This window comes from Lygodium microphyllum, chromosome 2 (assembly GCF_053477565.2).
Source record: "Lygodium microphyllum isolate KBCC chromosome 2, Lygodium_microphyllum_v1.1.10, whole genome shotgun sequence".
Classification (NCBI taxonomy): Eukaryota; Viridiplantae; Streptophyta; class Polypodiopsida; order Schizaeales; family Lygodiaceae; genus Lygodium; species Lygodium microphyllum.
In genome coordinates, this window is record NC_141136.1 from 109090492 (window position 1) to 109111533 (window position 21042).

Sequence of the window (21042 nt, forward strand, 5' to 3'; positions counted from 1 at the left end):
GCAGTGGAAATGATAGAGAAATCAAATGTTGATGCCGAACCTGCCACCCATCGGTCTTTGTTTTCTCTGATGAGGAGGAGAGAGAAAGACTAAAAACGCATGAAAAAACATTAGCAGCAGTCAGCATGTTGAAATCAGCTCCGAACAGTGTGTGGTAGGCTGGAAACAGGGGCTAGATTGTTGTAGACAGCAATGGTCAGCTTGGACCGTGATGTCCTCCGCGTCCAGGGTGTGGCCAGCAAGCTAAAAACGCTTGAAACTTGCAAAAACGAGATGTTGATGCAAGGGAAGAAGAAGAGAAGTGGATGCCGAACCTGCCACTAGTCTTTGCCATCACTGGAGTGGAGGATCTTTGCTGCTGTTTGAGCAGATCCAGCTTTGATACCATGTCAAAAGATGACGCACCAGTGAGACAGTAGGGTTTATGGGGAGGAACACAGAATGAACTCGGCAAACATGGAGAAAAGAAGAGAAGAGAGAAGAAACTTTGATGAATGGAATCATGAAGTTCTGAATCATGGAGTGACTGTGATACAAGGGAATAAGGGGTGCTGTAGCACAAGGAAGATGATGAAGACAGCCATGAACCATGAACTGCAATGTCCTCCTGAAGGGGTGTGAGGATAGTGGAGAGGTTGGAACGGCGATGTCCTGCATGTTCGGGGTGTGGCCAGCAAGCTGAAAACGCCTGAAACTTGCAAAAATGAGATGTTGATGCAACGGAAGAAGAAGAGAAGTGGACGCCGAACCCGCCACCGGTCTTTGCCATCACTCGAGTGGAGGATCTTTGCTGCTGTTTGAGCAGATCCAGCTTTGATACCATGTCAAAAGATGACGCACCGGTGAGACAGTAGGGTTTACGGGGAGGAACACAGAATGAACTCGACATACATGGAGAAAAGAAGAGAAGAGAGAAGAAACTCCGATGAATGGACTGATGAAGTTTTAAATCATGGAGTGAATGTGATACAAGGGAATAAGGGGTGCCGTAGCATAAGGAAGATGATGAAGACAGCCATGAACCATGAACTACAATGTCCTCCTGAAGGGGTGTGAGGGTAGTGGAGAGGTTGGAGAGAAGAGGCGATGGATTGAATGAATCAGTCGTGAGAAATAAATGAGAGAGTGGCCTATAAATAGGCATAGTCAGTCTAGGATGGCGCCTCTTTTTGGGGCTGCAAACCCTAAACGCAGAAACACAAAAATGCAAATTGCGGGTGAAGGGTTTCTCAACAATTAGATGAGGGTAGAGATTGGAATTGGTATTTGTGGTGTTGTTTTGGCATTCCTTGTATGCTTGTGATGTGGATGCCATGAGCCTTGGAATCATGTTTCTTGGTTGTGTTTGTATTTCGTATGTTGTGATACACCTCTGTACGTATGAGTGGAGTTTGTGGTGTAGTTCAGAGGCATGCTTTCAAGCACCTCATGTCTTGCAGCTTGTGGAAAGTATTAGGGGCCAAGTGTAAACTCATCTCTTGTGAATTACACAAGTCTTTGCAGTAACAAAATTCTGAATAAAACTGTAGAGGGAGTAGTTGGTACCATTTGTAGCATCCAACTTATCCTATGTGCAAGGAAACCTAGAACATGTTGGGATAAAGGCTCCGTTTAACCCCCTGTGTATAGTACACGCACATTGTACATGTGAATGCACCCTTTACGTGCCCCAAGTATAAATACATTTTATTCTTTGTGTATCAACACATTGTTGGTCACACTCTCACGCTCACTCCTGCTCGGTCTCCATCTCTCAACTGTGTCCCTCTTAGTCCAACAACTGGTATCAGAGCTTAAGACTCTGTGCGCTTCTGAGATCAAGGGGCAGTCGAGTGACTGCAGGATAGTGCTAATGTCCAGTGAGTAGGCCCACTGACGGTCTCACGACAGGTAGGCGAGCTTCAGACAGGCGAGTGTCAGACTAGTGAACCATCAGACAAGTTGCGACTGAGTGACAGACAGACGATCTTCAGATTGGCGAGCAACTTGACCTTCAAATTGGCGAGTGACTTGCTGTAGCTGGTGACCAACGTGGCGAAGTGGAGGTGTCGTTGTACAGTGCGACGCGACGGCGGCTGGAGTTTGCTGCGAACCTGCTACCAACTGCGACGACCAGCACGAATCTGAGGGTCATCGTGACAAGCATCACCAGTCCCGTGATGAGATGTTTGTTGGCGGGTCAACGGACTTGTCAACTGTTTCGTAAAATCAAAACAAAATCCTTATTTTCTTTTCAAAAATTGTGGGAAATTTCTTCTTCTTAGAGGCAGTTCACACACCGGAGGCATGAGTCTTAATTCTGTGCAAAATCGAGCCTAAAATTTGGAGATTTTCCCAGATTTGACATCATTCATGCATGTCAGTGCCTTTTGAGTGAGAAATTGCAGACATTGCTAGTGGTGACCTCAATTAAAATGGGGATTTTACCAATTTTGTCAAGATTTTACTCTTTTGAGTAAATTTTCTTGACATTAGATCCCAGAAATTTGGGTCTTTTCATGTATTGGCAAAGTTTTACTCAGCTGGGTCAGATTGACTGACATTTATGCAATTTTGGACTTGAAAATTTGGGGATTTGTGCAGAATTTGGTAAATTTCTGCATTTTTACCCGTGTGGTGGTTGGTTCATGTACAAACAACAGAAATTTACTTTTGGTTGAGAAAGAACAGCAGTGTATTTTGTTGGTTCAGCTTGTGCTTTTGTAGATTAGTGCATTTAGTCTTGTGTTCGTGATAAAATGGTTGCAATTTCTTCCAGTTCAGACATCAAGAGTTTGATGGAGATTAAATGGTTTGATGGTCATGGATTTGACCTTTGAAAAGACCGTATGCAGGGCATTTCATTCCTAAAGGATTGTGAGGATGCTTTGTAGGAAGATAAATCCGCACTAATGTCTGATGCAGATTGGGCCAGAGTGAATAAAAAGGCTGTGGATTACATAAAGATGGGTGTCATTGATGACATTCTGACAGACATTAAGGGTTTAGACATAGGTTATGCAATATGGGAGAAGCTGAAAACTACTTATGAGATCACCACACCTGTTAATCAGGTGCATTTAATGCGCAAGTTAGTGAATATGCAACTGGATGAGTCAAAGCTTGCAGCTGAGCACTTGAGTGCATTTACAGGGATTCTAAATCAGTCCAAAGATAAGTTGATGATAAGTTGAGGGCGATCTTTTTGATCATGACACTGTTCGACTCTTGGGAGACCTTGGTGGTCTCACTCAACAATAGCCCCAATCTCTCATATGATGGGGTAAGGGGTTTTATCTTGAATGAAGAAATTAGACGTATGTCTAGTGGAGAAGGCAGCAACTCAGCTTACAATGTAAGAGGCAAGACTGAAAAGAAAAATGCAAATGCAGGACATAGAAACAGGAGCAAGAGCAAAGGAAAGGATAATAGTGACATTACTTGCTATCACTATGGTCGGAAGGGCCACAAGAAACCTGATTGCAGGTATTACAAGAAGGAACAAGAGAGAAAGAAGAATGCAAGAGATAAAAAGAAGGAAGAAAAGACAGATGCATCAGAGACAGCCAAAGGTAAAGAAAAGGCCAATGTGGCCTCTAGTGTGGTCATAGAAGAGCTTTCAGATACAGAGGCTGATGTATTATGTGTAGTTGATTATGATGCCCTTGTATGTCACATGCAAGATATGCAGATTACCAGGGTTGATGTGATTGATGCACTCTTGTCAGTTGATGATGGTGTCACTCAGACTTGGATTGTAGACTCTAGTGTCTCTTTCCATGTAACTCCTTGCTTGGAGTATTTTGATATGTTCAATGCAGGCAGTTATGGAAAGGTGTATCTTGGAAATAACCATGCTTGCAGCATTGATGGGATTGACACTGTACACTTGTATTTAGACAATGGTCAAGAGCTTGTGTTGAAAGATGTCAGATATGTGCTTGGCATTAAAAAGAGTTTACTACTGTTGGTCAGCTTGACTTGCATGGCTACACCACACTGTTTGGTGGTGGTTTGTGGAAAGTAAAAAAGGGTTTTATGCTGATTGCAAAAGGAACCAAGAAGGGCACTTTCTATTGTTTGCATTGTAAAGCCTTGAATGGCAAGTTTCTTGCAGTTGCTGAAATTTGCAGCCACCTAGAGTTATGGCATAAGAGATTAGGCCATATGAGCCAAAAAGGACTTGATGTCCTTACCTCTCTGAAAAGGGTTGATGGAAAAGGCTCTAAACTTGACTTTTGTAATGAGTGTTAGTTTGGAAAGCAAATAAAAAATTCCTTTTACTCTGGTGTCTCTCGTAAGTCCAATGTTTTGGACTTAGTGCATTCTGATGTATGTAGTATGCCCGTGAAATCGTTGGGTGGTGCTGCATATTTTGTCTCCTTTATTGATGATTGTTGTAAGAAGATTTGGGTGTACTTGCTGAAAAAGAAAAGTGAACTGTTTGCTGTTTTTAAAACTTTTCATGCATTTGTGACCACTCAGATAGGTAGAAAGCTGAAATGCTTGAGAACTAATAATGGAGGTGAGTTCACATCGACTGAATTCAAGCCCTTTTGTGACTTGCATGGTATTAAGAGGGAGCTTATAACCCCTTATAGCCCTTCTTCAAATGGGGTGGCTGAAAGATATAACAGGACTTTATGTGAAAGAGTGTGGTGCATTCTGTCCATTGCTAATCTCCCTCATGTATTTTGGGGAGAGGCACTCAAAATCACTGTTCACATTTGCAACTGCTCTCCAAATAGGTCCTTGAATAATGGCATCCTTGAGGAGGTTTGGTCTGGCAAATTGGCCTCATATGACCATTTATGCATATTTGGCTATGATGCTTTTGTTCATGTTAGGGATGAGTTGAGGAATAAACTTGACCCAAAATCCACCAAAGGCATTTTTGTGGGCTATGGTGATGAGGGTGAATTTGGCTACAGAGTGTGGTTACCTCAGCCCAAGAAAATGATTCGCAGCCGTAATGTTGTGTTTAATGAGGCAAAATTGCTGAAAGACACTCTAGCCTCTAATGAAGATTTGAAAAAGGTGAAGTTTCAGAGTTTGCAGCCACCTATTACTTCAGAAAATGTGCCTCATGGTGCTGTACCACACGTTAAAACTGATAATCAGCCGGTTATTTTTGAGTTAGATGATGATGGACAGCAAACAGCAAGATAAGCTTGCTGATTATGAAAATGCAGGTGCTGGTAATGAAAATGAAGGTGTTGTACAGCATGAACAGCATGCTGAAAATGGCTTACAGCAGCCGATAAATGCTGAAAATAATATACCTCTAGATGCAGACCCAATTCCTGAAAATGTTGATCATTGGGTACATAGGTCTACACGCGTAAGAAGGCAACCGCATAGGTTTGACCCCTCCTTGCATTATGTGATGCTTACAGATGAGGGTGAGCCTCTTACATACAAAGAGGCCAAGTCATGTGAATTCAGCAGTAAGTGGGAGCTAGCTATGCAGGAAGAGATTAAATCTCTATATGCAAATGATACTTGGGATCGTGTGTCACTGCTCAAGGGAAGGAAGCCACTTCCAAACAAATGGGTGTACAAAGTAAAGACAGTTGATGGGAAATCCAAGTACAAGGCAAGATTGGTTGCCAAAGGGTATGCACAGAAGGAAGGGATTGACTTCCAAGAGGTCTTCTCACCTGTTGTGAAGATGCTCTACGTGTGCTTTTTGCTCTCACTGCTGTACTGGACTTAGAGCTATATCAAATGGATGTAAAAACAACTTTCTTGCATGGTGACATTGATGAGGAAATCTATATGAAATAGCCCGAGGGCTTTGTAGTTCTTGGAAAAGAGCAAATGGTGTGTAAACTAAAACGCAGCTTGTATGGGCTGAAGCAAGCACCACGGCAGTGATACAAAAAGTTTGACACCTTTATGCTATCTCATGAGTTTACATGAAGCCATGCAGATCATTGCTTGTACATGAAAAAGGATACAGATGGCAACCCCATCGTACTTGTTTTGTATGTGGATGATATGTTACTAGCTGGGAAAATGAAGACTAGCTTGGATGCTCTCAAAAATCAGTTGAAATCAGCCTTCTCCATGAAAGATTTGGGGAATGTAGAGCATATTTTGGGCATGAGGATTCGTAGAGATAGAATGCAGAAATTGCTGTTTTTATCTCAAGAAAAGTACATTGGAAAGATATTGGACAGATTTAACATGGTTGAAGCTAAGCCTTTTGGGATACCATTACCTCCTTATCTCAAGCTTAGCAAAGCCAATAGCCCGAAAGATGACATGGAAGCAAATGCTATGAAGGGAGTTCCTTATGCATTAGCTTGTGGCTCTCTTATGTATGCTATGGTTGCTACTCGTCCAGACATTGCTCATGCAGTGGGAGTTGTTAGTAGGTTTATGTCAAATCCTGACAAAGCACATTGAGAGGTTGTCAAGTGTATTCTTTGATACCTTAAGGGTACACAAAGAAAAAGTATTTGCTATGGGCAGGGTGCACTTAGTTTGCAAGGTTATTGCGATGCAGACATAGCAGGTGACTTGGACACTCGTAGGTCCACCGGCGGGAATGTCTTTACAGTTGGTGGGGCTGTTTCTTGGTGTTGTAGGTTGTAGAACATTGTTGCACTGAGTACCACTGAAGCTGAATACATATCAGCTAGCTTCTGAGGAAGCTATATGGTTGAGCAGACTTGCAGATGATTTCGGCATGTCTATGGGTACTGCATTTTTGGGATGTGATAACCAGAGTGCTGTGTATCTGGCTAAAAATGCCATGTATCATTCATGCACAAAGCATATAGATGTGCGATATCACTTCATTAGACAGATTTTGGAAGATGGTCAAATCACATTGACCAAGATTAAAACACAAGATAACCCTGTAGATGTTCTCACTAAAAGTCTAAGCAAAGCTCAGCACGAGCATTGCATTCGACTAGTGGGAGTTGGTTAGCTAGAGGTTCACATTGGACCTTTAAGTGGGAGGTTGTTGGGATAAAGGCCTGGTTTAACCCCTCGTGTATAGTTCACACACATTGTACCTGTGAATGCACCCTTTATGTGCCCTAAGTATAAATACATCTGCTCACTCTTGCTCGATCTCCATCTCTCTCAGTTGTGCCCCTCTTAGTCCAACAAAACATTGCGTCATTTGCATTCGTAATTTTGGCCATGATTGAAATGTACCAAGCTCTCCAAAGATTTAGTTTGTTGGGAAGTTATTGTATACAAACAAATCTCTTCTTGGGAAGTGTACTGCATACGAACAAATCTCTTCTTGGGATAAGGCAGCTTGGCAAATCTTTGCCCCCAACACTAGCCCATCCTTGGCTCAATAAGGCACATAACCAATGAATTTGTGGTCATATCCAGACTTGCAAATGTCAATGGCATGTGGGCTTACAAATGTGATGAAAGGAGAAGAAAATCAGCCTCCAAATGTTAGTGGGATCTAGGAGAGTGGCTCTGGCTGGCCACAATAGCTGCCAAGAAGCCACAATGCCTCTTGGCCCATATAGCCAGGATTGTAGAGATGCTTTAATGTAGGATGATACTCATGTAGCGGACATACCTTTTGGTGATACTTGTGGGATGGCTGGCTGTCGATGAGAGTGTCCTATTTCATTTGACTCCTTGCACATGGGGGCCTAGTAGTTGCAAGGTAGTTGGCTCAAATGCAACAGGATGGATTTTGCAAGTGTTCTCCACAGCAGCACTTGGAGACTACAAAGCATTGTTTTTGGTTGTGAGGCATTCCAGCTTGTGTAGATAGGAGTTCAGTCTATGACCTTCTTCGTTGAGTTGCACTTGGTGGCAGTTCTTTTCTTGGGGGGTCTTCTATCGGTAGTTGGTTAGACATGGCCGCCACCTACTAAATGAGTTAGAGATCCATGATATGATCTTCATCATTAAGTCATGCTCTTGCGATGTGGTCTGCCTAGATGCCTTGCCCAACCACCAAGCATTGGAGCCGAGGGTGTCAGGATTAGAGGTTTGGGAGATCATTGGGAATCTCGTGGGTGGCACATTTGTAAGGCACGCTGCCATATGATTTTCAGTGCTGAGAGCCAAACATCCATTATCCACTCACTCCACGGCCATTGGGATCAAATTGTAGGTGAGTCTTGGGCTCTCAGGAGCTTGGTCAACGGTTCATGCTCACCTAATGTGGTCACAACCTGTTTTTTACAATTTGGTAGGTGCCCCTATGTGGCGATTAATTTCCCTTCCATGGCTTCTGCCCCCACAACTGCCTTGAGAGGATTTTATATATGTTTGTTTTGTGATTTTCAGACAGCTCCAGCTAGATTGTTCAGCATGTGCACTTCATTGTAAAATTCTTGTGAGTAATATAATTAGCCACACTTTTTATCACTGAAACAAGGGTCTGCAATGAATGAGCTGTCCTTTCACAAAGCCAGTGGAATGGGTCCAAAATAGCAAATGAACTGCTCTAAATGCACAAAATCAGTCCCCAGAAGGGTGAAACAGCAACAAACAACAAAACAGACTGAAATCATCCTCGAATGTTTTCCCTTCAGAAACAGGCAACCAGATGCACTCAAAATGAGAGGGCTTGTCTTGGAACGTATGCAGGCTCTAAAAGAACAGGTAATCAACTTAAAAAATGGATAATATGCTGGAAAGCATCTTTCAGCTGAGGGCATCTTCCCGATTCAGTTTTATCATGAAAGGAGAATGTCTGAGGTGAAAAAAGGGTTGCTTGCCAAGGTTCTTAATGAAAGTGATGGTCCTCTCAAGGAAAATGCTTCTTGAGGATAGGGTACTTGTGGGAAAGCGAGGGGCAGCTTGCTTTGATACCCAAATGTGAAAAAATGAAAGCAAGAAGGAAGTTGGAGGAGGAGGAAGTGATTTGAATTCCTGGTGTGCAAGATGCAAAATCAATACAAGAGGGATTTGTCAATGTGACAAAACTCACACACTAATTCTAAAAGACCTAACTAGGCTAGAGTGCACCAATCAGTCTCTAACTTAACCACTGATTGTGGGTAGGGGGAATTTTTAAAATAAGGGTAAAAAGTGTGGCAACCTATACTTTATTGGTGCACATTATCTCTCTGCAATTCATGGCTCCATTGGGTAACTGCTCTTGCATGGGACATTTCATTTTAATTGGACTTGGCATGCCCCATGTAAGAGGGAGTGCCACGAATAATACCTGTGGATCCTCCATAGCACTTCCATTGTTTGATGGTGGAGTCTTGTGCTATTCTTATGATGGGTCGTTGTTGATTATAGCCCCTCCAAATTCTGATTGGTGGTAGTTGCTATCATGTATCTCTTCAAGTGTATATTGGAGAGAGGAGCTACATGACTATTTGACATAGGAGGAGGTGGTTCTGCTCTTCTTCATCATTAGGTCTGGTAGTATGGCTTCGAAATTCACTCGCTTCTAAGACCTCAGCTGAGTGCAATGGACTCCCTTGATTGCGCTTTTTCTATGTATCCACCTGCTTTTGCTGTTTACAGATTTGTGCTTCAAGTCAAGTATTAAAAAGTATCTGTATGACCAGCACCTAAGCTTTCCATGATCAAATGACATGAGAGGGGACAGCTACTTCAGATGCTGATATTTGTGAGGATAGAGAACCGTTTTTGTTATGTGGAGCATCTTAAAGCTCATCTTAACATTATCCATGCCAGGGTGGGAGTTGCATACGGGGTATTTAAAGATATGACTCTTTTTCATTCTTTTAGACAAGGGTGTCCTCTGAGCTGTTGTATTATTTGTTTGATTGATTCAGTACTCTTATTTAAAACTTGTCTGTATAGTACTGATACTAGACCTGACCAAAATCAGGTGGTGGTATTTGCAACTCTCTTTTATGAATAAAAGCTAGTGAATGAGATTAATTAAATGAGTTATTTCCTGTGCTGGATGGTTGGTACTTGTGTATCTATTACTGTTATGTATCTTTTTTTCAGGAGTATGCTTTTTAGACCTTTTCTCTTTGCAGATTGGGTTAGCTTCATTTAGTAGCTTGAGGTAGTATCTCATTCTTGAATAGGGGTGTACTGGTTGTTGCTTCATGAAACTCTTTAGTTTCATGCATCTGGAGACGTGTATTGTCACATCGTAAGTGCTTTTGATCACAGGCTTTAAGCTGACTCTTTATCTGTTGAGATTCCCATAGGGCTGCACTATCCATTGATGTTCCCTCACGGGGATCCTCCATGGGACTGGGTATAGATACAGTAACAATCTCCCAAAGATCAAAGGTGTTGAGGATGCATTCCACCTTGCATGACCAAAGCAAATAATCCGAGTCATCAAAGCCTTGGAACCAGGGATTAGATATCTTCATATAACTTGCAAACACACAAAAGGCTGCTATGTTTTGTTGTAGGAGAGCTTGAACAGAGGGAAAATTTGCAACACCTACAAAAGAAGAGTTGTGGATGTCCCACCTTTGTTGAATGTCACCTATAGAATGCAAAAAATTTGCGTTCACAGCACCAACTGTTATGTACTTGGTGTGTAGATGAAGTGAATAACTTAAAAGCCTCTGGAGGCACATGCTTTAAAAAAACTGAAAGTGCTTGTAAACCTGCATGTTGAATGTAGGCATCTCGGATATCTTCAATTGAACGTGAAACTGAAAAGTTACGGACGGAGATAGAGAAACTGCAAAATGAAATGAGGTCTGCAGGGGGAGTGAACTCGAAGTTCTGTATGGTAATTTGACTTTTCATGGGCTCTATATTGTGAGATTCCATTTGCAGGTTACAGATGGATAAAGTTTCAGCAGGACAGCGGTTGGATTTGAATTTGGAAAGGGGGTAAGCAATCATTCTAGGAAAACCTTGGCTTTTGATATGAGCCAGCTTGGGATAAGATTAAAGTTGCTGTTGATTATATGTTGTTTTAGTCATGTAAGCAAGGAACTAGAGAAAGAGAGTCAAGAAACTTCGAAGCTGACGAGCAAGCTTGATACGGTGAGGAATTTTTTTTACATGCTATGATCTGTTGGTCGAGAAGTGCATTCCTTAGGTTAAAATATGTTGATTGTGTTTCTTTCATTGACCAGGAGATTGCAGTTTTGAAAAAGCGGCTAGCAGATTACAAGTACGAGGTCATAAAAAACTGCATAGGTTTGTTTCAAAGATTTCATACAAGGCAATTCTGGATCCATTAACATCATAGTGTGTTGTGGTTAACCAATGCAAATGAAAAATATTTGTGTTTGCACTTATTTTGAATATTAGATTTAATTGAGCACAACTCTTTTATATGTATTTATGGAGCTTATTATTGCGTGGGCTAACAAAGATTTATGCAATATGATTAGAGACATGTGCATGTGCGCGCACACGCTCTTCACCTAATGTGATTGTTTAATGTAATGTTATGTAGTTCTACATACATACATACATACATACATACATACATACATACATATGCGTGTTTTGGGGGTGGGGGCACACTTTTGAGTGCAAATGATGCTTTCTTGCTCGTGAAAAATGTTTCTTACCATCAATAGATATAGATCCTATAGATATGCACAACGAGATAACCTGTGACCTTGGTGAGGCCAGCTTCAGTGATTGACATGAGTTCATAGGACCATCCCTATTGTGATGCTTGTGCAAAAAGAAATTCATAGAATTTGATGGTAGCCTTGTGCATGAAGGCCCACTAGGTAATTGACACTAGCAAGCTAAAGGACTAAGTTCAGTCAAGTGGCTCAAACTTGCTTGTGTAGGCTCCTTTGCAAAGCAATAATCCCTCTTTTATCCTATTGCATGTACAAAATTTCTCAAGATAAAATTATTTGTAACATTACTTGGCATTTTGTTTGAAAATCATGTTCTTAAGTACTTTTTATGCTTTGTTAAATGTGATTGATCACTCTTCAAATGTGCAGTGTCCATAAATGGATTGTTCCTTCTATTTTGCAAGATCTAGGCATAAGTCTCCTTGGAGAGGACCATGATTGGTGTAAGTACATCAATGTCCATAGAGATAGGTAGACAGATGTTTATAGGTATAGGAGGCTCTGCAAGCAAACATACATCTACAAGTATACTTGCTACATTACCTTCTGCTTCATTTGAACATGTTGGTGCTAGTTATTCGCAATTCCCTTCCATTCCTCCCTCTTCACATCATAACATAGATGGTCTTTCTTTTGCTTTTAATAGCTTAGGATTAGATTTTACACTTTTATCATCCACCTTAAGACAGATTCCTTCAATGCCCATTACAATAGGATCAGGATCTTTTGTTGCTGTTTCTAGTACATTTTCATTTTTTGTTCCACATGTTAGCTACCATGGATGCATGCCACTTTGTCCCCTCGTACTTCATCATCGGGAATATCATCCAAATTACATGGTACCTTACACACATGCAAGTGAGCACACTTGTTTATTCGGGGATGGTTGTGTTGGCAACCCCCTTACTCCCCTTGGACATTCACCTATAGTCACTTAGATGTAGGGATTTTCATGCTATGCTTACAGTGTACCTTTACACATTCCATGGGCTACTCCAATGCAATGATTTTCATCCTTTGCTTATCATGTGCCTATCTAACCTCCTTAAGCTCCTCAAACGGTTATCATGCTTAGGCATAGTTAGTCCACCAACAAATATGCATACATTATGCACACATCTTCTATGCATGCTGTACGCTTCAAAATAAATCGTTTAGTGTACTCATGTTCCCCACTCTATCCACCCTACTCACCAGTAGCGCACGTCCAATGGCATTCGATTATTACCGTTCGATACTAGTATGATACTAATTGGACTAATAAATCTTGGACCTACGTTCGATGCTAAGGTCGATGAAAATAAACCGTACATATAATTTTAATGCCTATATTTTATGTTGGAACTCTAAATAATGTACTTTAAACATTTAGAAACTTTATACCAGGAGTTTACATATTAAGAGGTTAAGAATAGAGAGGATGATTGATGGAGAGCTTGAAAGTGGAGGTAGGGTGGAGATATGGCAAAGAAGAGCTTGAGGGAGTTGGGTTAGAGTTTGAGAATAGAGAGCTTGAAATTTGATTTTGAAATTATTGAAATTTGAATTTGAAATTAGAGAAGAAAAGAGGATGAGAGAATACATTGCTAGAAGGGGGGCAAAGGGAGAGAGAGAGAGAGAGAGAGAGAGAGAGAGAGAGGGGATGTATAAGTGTGCTGTGGAGAGAAAGCCTAAACAACATCCACAATTTACCCCAAAAGTAATCCCAAATGGTTACAAACAAGCACTTTGTAATGGTTGAATAGTTTCCATTGAACGGATCGAACGCGATCATACATGCTAGACCAAGAATGCTTTTATTGAAAGACTCATTTCTAATGTGTCAAATTTCTCAAATTGATCAAATCTAAATTCTAATGCAACCAATGCTCGAGTCTCAAGGTCTTTTATACCTAGTACTGGTCCAAGGATATGTGGGCCCTCGGTTGGTCCACGTCCACCTTGATAATGCCCATCAATGGAGGACTTAGAATGCTAGAATAAATGTTATGCGTTGATGTAGGGGTTACCTTCTTGTTTCACTCATAGTTAGATTACTTTTCCCTAGCATATGATTGTGGGAGTCATCTAATTGACCCCAATATGGCGAGAGATTGAACTTGACAAATCAATCTGGATCATGAGCTGTAGGAGTTTTCCATTAAGAAAGGGGATGATATGAAAGTCAAGATGGCATGGTATATGTGGTAAGTTGTTGAGTTTGCCACCATTGACTCATCGAAGTCACATGATGATGTCACATTATTCTTGAATAATTTTTACCTCCTAAATACTTTTACTTCATGTAGTAAGTCTTTTCGTTGCCTTGTCTACTTACCTTCTATGAGTTTAAATGCTAGATCTTGTCTTATACTAGGCTGCATGACTAACTCCATAAAACTAGGTTGCATGACCAAGTCCACAAAAAAGATGTCTCCCACGTTCTCCACTTTAAAGGGGGCTCCAATATTCTTTAAGGGGAAAGTTGAAGGTGGCAAGAATCCTCAAGAGAGAAAGGCAACACCTAACAAGGGTGACACTTCTTTTTCGATGGAAACGAAGAATCTAGGTCTATCTAATAGCAACTTTCCTAAGAAGAATAGGTTTTGCACTTATTGTTAGTACTTTGTTTACGGAGATGAGGAGTTTTGTATCAAGGCCCAAGGTCTTCCACCTAAATCCCTCGAGATAGACCATGATTGTACTCACTAGTAGTACTTCCCCTTCATAGTTAGATGGGAGACTCCTCTAGCCACTATATGTACTACTTGGACAATACGAATGATGATTTGAGAACTTTTGAAATTTTCGTTTTTGGGATTTGCCACCGAACGAGTTGGCCAATAATTGCATTTTTAATCAACCCTTCTTAGTGGTTCCAAAGAGCATTCAGTGAGGGAAGTGTTTGTAAAACATATCATAAGTAGGTCTCCACTGATCATTGTGGTCATTAGGGGGTGGAGGTAGGGTGGGGTAAGATGTGGATCAAAACGCCCTCTCAACTACAAAGGAGGGTAGTATGGTTGCCCCTTGGTGTGCTCCAGATTTGTTTGTAGATGAATTTGGGTTACCTAATGATTGAGATCTACTTTGTTTAAGGTTATCCAAGATAGCTTTCTTAGTTTGAAAATTGAGGAATGGAGTACATTGACCCTAGAATGCCCACCACGAGAAAGAGGGATTGCTTGCATTGTGATTCTTGTCCAATTATGAGGGAGGGTTTGCACCCTAGTGTGCCCACCATGAGAAAGAGGGATTGCTTGCATTGTGATTCTTGTCCAATGATGAGGGAAGGTTTGCCGAATAGGTGTAGTAGGGGTTGCTAGACTAATGACTCAAGTGTTGTTTTAAGGATGAGAAGTAAGCATAACATAAGCACGGGATGGAAACCCTTGTTTTGAGTAAGGAAAGTAGTAGGCATAACATAAGCATGGGATGAAAATTCTTTGGTTTGAGTCGCTTGAAAGTGGGGTGAGTACTTCACTGTGCATCAATGATACTCACTTGATGGTAGATTGAAGGTGTATAGTGCACAAACAACAATCGTGGCAACGAAGCACCATAAGGAAAAGTGGTACACCTGAGAATTGGCATAAGCTAAAGGTAATATAGTATCTACGTTAGGGCCTAAACCTATCTAAGGTAATGTAGTTAGACTTACATTATGAAATCCAATCAAATCTTCCTTAGATAATGAATCTTAATGTGAACCTAGAGTAGGACATATAGTGAAACCTAGATGTGTGTGAGTGGTGGGATTTGAGAATATGAAGCACATGAACTATCCTTGGTATCATAATTGCCATTAGTTCTAGAAACATTAGGGTAGGAACCAAGTTTCATACAAGTTTCTCACAATAATGATTCTTACAAAGTATTTTCAAATCATTTGTTACTCAAATAGAAAATTTATTGTCTATAGAACTTGTACATATCAAACATTCAAAGAAAACAATCTATTAATCCATACCTACATGGCCAATGATTGAATTCTACAAGTTGAATATTCACACGTAATCTCTACGTGGATCTTTCTTCAAGAATGTAGGTGCCATAAAGTATTTATGACAATATAGTGCATGCTGTAAAATGTTGAAAATTGTGAGTAATCATGGCTTTAATCTATACATGTATACATGCATGCGTGTATATTACATCCCCCCCCCCCCCCCCCCCCCCCCTTTCCCACAAAAAAGAAGTCATTAGGTGTGCCACTAGTGTAAGAGAGAGAGAGAGAGAGAGAGAGAGAGAGAGAGAGAGAGAGAGAGAGAGCGCTAATGTTCTATGGTTACAGGCACCATTGTTTCTGTATATGCCCTTGGTTTGGCTTTGCTACGAATTTTCAAATGAAAAGTGATGGCATCCATATGTATTCTTCACTTTGGCACTCGACAAACATTTTGAGACTTAAATTCAATGAATTGTTTTCATGATTATAGTTGTATATGTTAATATTGTTTTATTGTTACCAATGGTACATAGGCTTTCAAAGAATGACTAGTTCCAACATGTAGCACATGAACCATTAAAGCATGCACTAGGATTCATTTTTCATCGAAAAGGATTCATTCACCTTTAAGTTGTAGTGGTAGTAACACAAGTTGCCTTTTCCATGTGACGGTTATTTCTGTTGGATATATCGATGTCAATAACCACAAAGTATTTGTAGCATTGACAATTGAATTTTACAAAGTTTGACTTGTTTTTGGGGGTATTTTGGACTTCTAGCAATTCTAATAGTTTTATTGCAATCCAAACAAAGCTTTAAGCTCTTTGGTTGAATGTCCTTTGAGTTTGAATGTTTGGTTTTAAGAACACTAATAGCTAGGATGCATAGCTTAGCTTAGTGTAGGCATGTGCATAGGGTGCACACACATATGCCTACATGCAAAGGTGCACACGTTCTTGCACATGCATGTGTGCATAGAGCCAATCACGGAGAGCACCATAACCAATAGAAGTTGAGTCAATCATGGGGAGCACCATAACCAATAGAAGTTGAGTCAGTCATGGGGGACACCATAATAAGTTAAAAAAGAGCAAGAGGATTGAGTAGCAATATGTGTTCCAAGACGTTATATCGAAGTAACAAAATAAGGGGCTTTGAATTTGTGCATTGATTAATTCATTGTTGAACTAATGTTGTGGTCTCTTGATTAGAGAGGCTCAAAAGAGACTCATATTATTATGCTCTCTTCAATAGTTATGGCCTTCTTTTAGCATCCATTAGTTGATATGAAAAATGTCATGTATTTAGAGTATCAAATCTCAAGCAATTTTAGAATGTGATTTTGCATTGTTATTTTCAATGTTGACATAGCAAATGATAGCATATCTTTGAATTTGTGCACACAAGGATAAAAAATTGAAGTGTGCTTTTTATTGTCCATTTAATCTTTTGAAAAAATTAACCTAAAGTTTTGGTGAGACTTGACCTTGAAAATTTTGAGAACTTTGATTTGTGTTCCAAAAATAGTTGTTGGTAATCCTTGTTGCAATTATGGTGTATGACAATAACCAAAAGATCGGGATAACAATCTCTTAATGAACTAAAATATGGTCATTTGTAAAAAGATTAAATAAGAATGTCCAAATATTATGAGAAGGAACACAAACTCACGTTTTGATATAATGCACATAACCTTATCCTCTTTCAAAGTCTTTCCTTGGATACAATGTGAAAAGGTTCTTGAAATTATGTTGTTGATAGCATAGTGTGAGACAACGATATGAAAATGCTCGTGTGTCCTCTAAAGGCAATGCATCTCCTACATAGACGTGTGGTTGGTTAACTACATCTTTTTTTTTGGCTTTGATTAGGTGAGTGGTTTATAATTTGTCATGGATGTTCGCTTAAGGTGAGGCAAACCCAAAAAAGTGCCACAAGGGGGTGACTTAGAGGAGTCATGATGCCATTTTTCCTTATATGCACATAGGATACCTCATAAGTTGAACAAATAGTGGGTGCTTTCTTATTCTTGTATTTTCTTCAGCATGTCTTTTGAGGAAGAGGTGCATAATTATATAGTATATCTTGGATCACATTATGACAAAAAATTGGAGTTGGGGGTAATAAGAGGTCTTGTTTTGGAGTTATAAAGATTGCAAAGAAAAATTTAATGACATTTTTGGGGGGAGCATATATATTATTGGAGCTAATTTGATGCTCAAAGTTTTGTAGTTGTCATGATCTAAGGAGCATCTAGGCTATTATTAGCATGGTTGAGTATCCACATGTATGCAAGACAATTAACTTGGAGGATCTCATGGCTTGACTAGTTGCTATCAACACAAGAAGTGCCTAGTTTTCTTGCAAAGAGGCTAATTACAAACCTATTTTGTTGAAAATATGTGTGAGGCGTTTTTAAAAAAAATACATGCATCAATGATATATTGGAACATGTAACATGGCCTGGTATCAGGCTAAAAAAGGTCAAGATTTATTAGATAGACTTCTCAATACTCTGTTTGATTTACATTCTCGTATGATTAGCTTCCTTTGAGAGAATTGAATAATTTGTATAAAATATAGTCTCTTGTGCTCATTCAAAAGTCATATAGAGGGCTTATTTTGAGTTTTTCGATTTTGTCAATTGTTGTCTTAAAGATTTTCATAGGTTGAGGCTTTGATGCATACATTTGAGGAGCAAGTGTACGAGAGAGAGAGAGAGAGAGAGAGAGAGAGAGAGAGAGAGAGAGAGAGAGAGAGAGAGAGAGAGAGAGGTTATCGTGGGTTTTTTTTGGGGGAGGGGGGTCTCATTAACAAGGATAGTGATGAAGAGTTGAGGTCCTCAAATTGTTTGGATACTTGCGATTGGAATCTCATATACAATTACTCCCTATGGGAAGGTGCTAGTCTTCTTGTGAATAAGGAATGCATTATTGGATTGGAAGATGGGTGTAATGCTAGGTATATTCCACCTTCCTAGGCAATGTTCATTCATATTAAAATGAGCTTTTATGGTTGGAGGTTAACTTGCAACATTAATTTTAAAGCTTTTGAGGTTGCATGCTAACTTTAAACTATGCAATCTCCCTTTAGCTTTTAAATAGATATTGGAAAAATTTGAAAATTCAAACTTTCTAGATATGTACCAAAGCATGATAAAGATTTAAAAGGACAAAAGATTTTGGGGCTAACTAGTGAGATTTCTCAGATCATGTTTAATACAAAGCAACATTCTATTACATTGCTCCATAAGTCTCCTTAGTTAGGTATTTAGACATCGGATAAGATTTAGGAATTTTAGTATCCTCGTAACATCTCATGGCACATCACTTACAACTTATCAAAAGACTATAACCCAACTCATCACTATATCTCTTATGGAGGGGTTATAACATTTGTATACTTTTCTTTATTGTGCATAACCACTAGAGTACATTTTCTTGCTTAGAATCAAGTTTGCTTCTCATTTAGAATATGATTATTTGCACACTACTCAAATTGTTGAGATGTGTGATATCTAGTCTTTTCTTGTGATATTTCTCCTATAATATACTCTCATACCATTATTGTGTATATCTCATCAAATGAAAATCTTGCAGTGCCAAATTCTTTTTCCTAATGGTGATTTGGTTAAGTGCTCTTAGTTTAATAATGCCCTAGTATAACCATCAATACTCTATGTTTACATCCAACTACTCCATTCTATTGTGAACTATAGATATAAGTAAGATGCCTTTTAATATCTTACCTTGCCAAATGCATCAGATAATTTGTTCACCACCTTTTTTGGTCCTTCAACCTATTCATCACCTCTTTCTTATGGGTGAGAAGTAAATGCAAATAATTATACTATAGTCATCTATAAGAGTATGCAATACTTTGATCTACCCTTAGGAGTGTTTCTATGGGGTGCCCTCTAGTGCTGCTTGATTCTCCAAACTACAAGTAGTGAGAACTACATGCCCTAAATGTATAGTTGAACTTAGGTAATAAGAAATAATGACTTGTGAATATTTTTCAACATTTTCTTCTTTTTTGTGATCAATCCTTTTATCCTTTCTAATATGTTGCAATCACATCATTCATGGGATCCCTAAGTTTAGGGATTCTTGTAGTCTAACATTTTAAAGCAACCATATTGTTGAACATTTTGCTAGAATTCCTTCTTTTATCGTAAAAGAACTCGTGAGGTACATCATGCAACTCTTTTTAGATGAATTAAATCAAAACAATGTGGCATACTGATGCAAATTTTAAAAGAACCTAATAGAAAAACCATCAACAATTAATATGAACACTCCCACTTTCCCTTCTATAACAATTCAATTGAAAATAGAAATATTTCTCTTTACAAAAAAATGCTTCTTAAGTCTTCATATTATCCTAGAGTTCCCCAACAAACACATTTCATTGTATTGCTTTATGCTCCCCCTCTCTCTCTCTCTCTCTCTCTCTCTCTCTCTCTCTCTCTCTCTCTCTCTCTCTCTCTCCACCCACCAATGGACATAGATTTTCACAAAATTATAGTTTAGGTTGTTCTTGAAGTTTAGAATAATTGAGAGTGGGGGTGCATGATTATCACTTTCTCCCTCTGGTTTGATGTCCCCAATCATAGATGTTGAACACACCACCCTTCATGAACTCTAGGTTTTCACTAATTATAGTTGAGGTATTTATAGAAGCTTAGAAGCATTGAGAGTGATGTAAATGTATGAAGCAAAATTGGGCTAATATTTGGTAACAATGGATTGCTAGCTATGTGACTTCAATAATGGGACCTACCCTACATTGATGGGTCAAAAGAAGTGTGACTAGCCTCTTATTCTACGTTTATATAATTGAAAAATAGCTCAAAAATTTCTTGTCTCCCTCTTGCGTCTCTGCGTTATGGTGGCAATCTAACATTACCTTCATTGTATTTCAATTTGAACTCCTTTGTAACACAACTTTCAACACCACCTATTTGATGCTTCCATAGTAGTTTTAGCCATAGGTTTATAAGTAAACTCATCCTCGTGATGTATGAATTAAACCTCATGATATATGAATAAACTATGTGCATTTTGGAGCAAAGAGTATTCTTTGTTAATAATATTGAATCAAGGAGATATATTTATAAGTGCTTAAACTCTTTAGAGTCTAGCCTAGCATGATTTATATGCATAGTGAACTTGTGCTTGCAAGATCGGTGTAGGTGTTGTAGGTTTGTAAGAAGAGGATGACATGATGACTATTATTGGATCTCTATTCGAGCTCTTGTACTTGAGTATTGCATTTTTCTCTTAGGTCCTCTTTGTTCTACTTTGTGTGTGAGAGACTGAGTTGAACTTGTATCTCTTCCTCTTTCACCATCTCTTCGGTTGCTAGCTTGGAAATTACAGTTTTTGTTGACACCAAAACCTTGCTATGAATCAATCTCTCAACTTATGTATCATCAACTTATGCATGCCATGCTTTGCTATCTATACCTTTCCCTTTTTACATGCCCTTGTTTTTCTCTTAGATTGGTGTTTGAAAGAATTAAAAGGAACAAAGATAGGTGATGTTTAGGACTCTAAGTCAACAAAGGTAGTGATTATCATGTCAAAGTGATTACACAAGTAGATCGGTTCCCCTCCATGGCTTCCATTT

At 39.4% G+C, this 21042-nt stretch overlaps 1 protein-coding gene across 2 annotated transcripts in view; it reads left to right on the forward strand.

The window, feature by feature from the left end:
• The window catches only part of LOC148040171 (protein FMP32, mitochondrial-like), a 29363-nt gene extending 13243 nt beyond the window's left edge, over window positions 1–16120 (forward strand). The window contains exons 4-8 of one of the 2 annotated variants that reach the window (XM_087697243.1): window positions 10553–10629; window positions 10711–10767; window positions 10857–10923; window positions 11016–11079; window positions 15757–16120. In XM_087697243.1, coding sequence (XP_087553369.1) covers window positions 10553–10629; window positions 10711–10767; window positions 10857–10923; window positions 11016–11079; window positions 15757–15812 — 321 coding nt within the window. In that variant the 3' untranslated portion in view covers window positions 15813–16120. Of the gene's footprint in view, window positions 1–10552; window positions 10630–10710; window positions 10768–10856; window positions 10924–11015; window positions 11224–15756 lie in introns of those variants that run through there. The other variant, XM_087697250.1, reaches the window with a different exon arrangement.
• Window positions 16121–21042: the final 4922 nt, after the last annotated feature.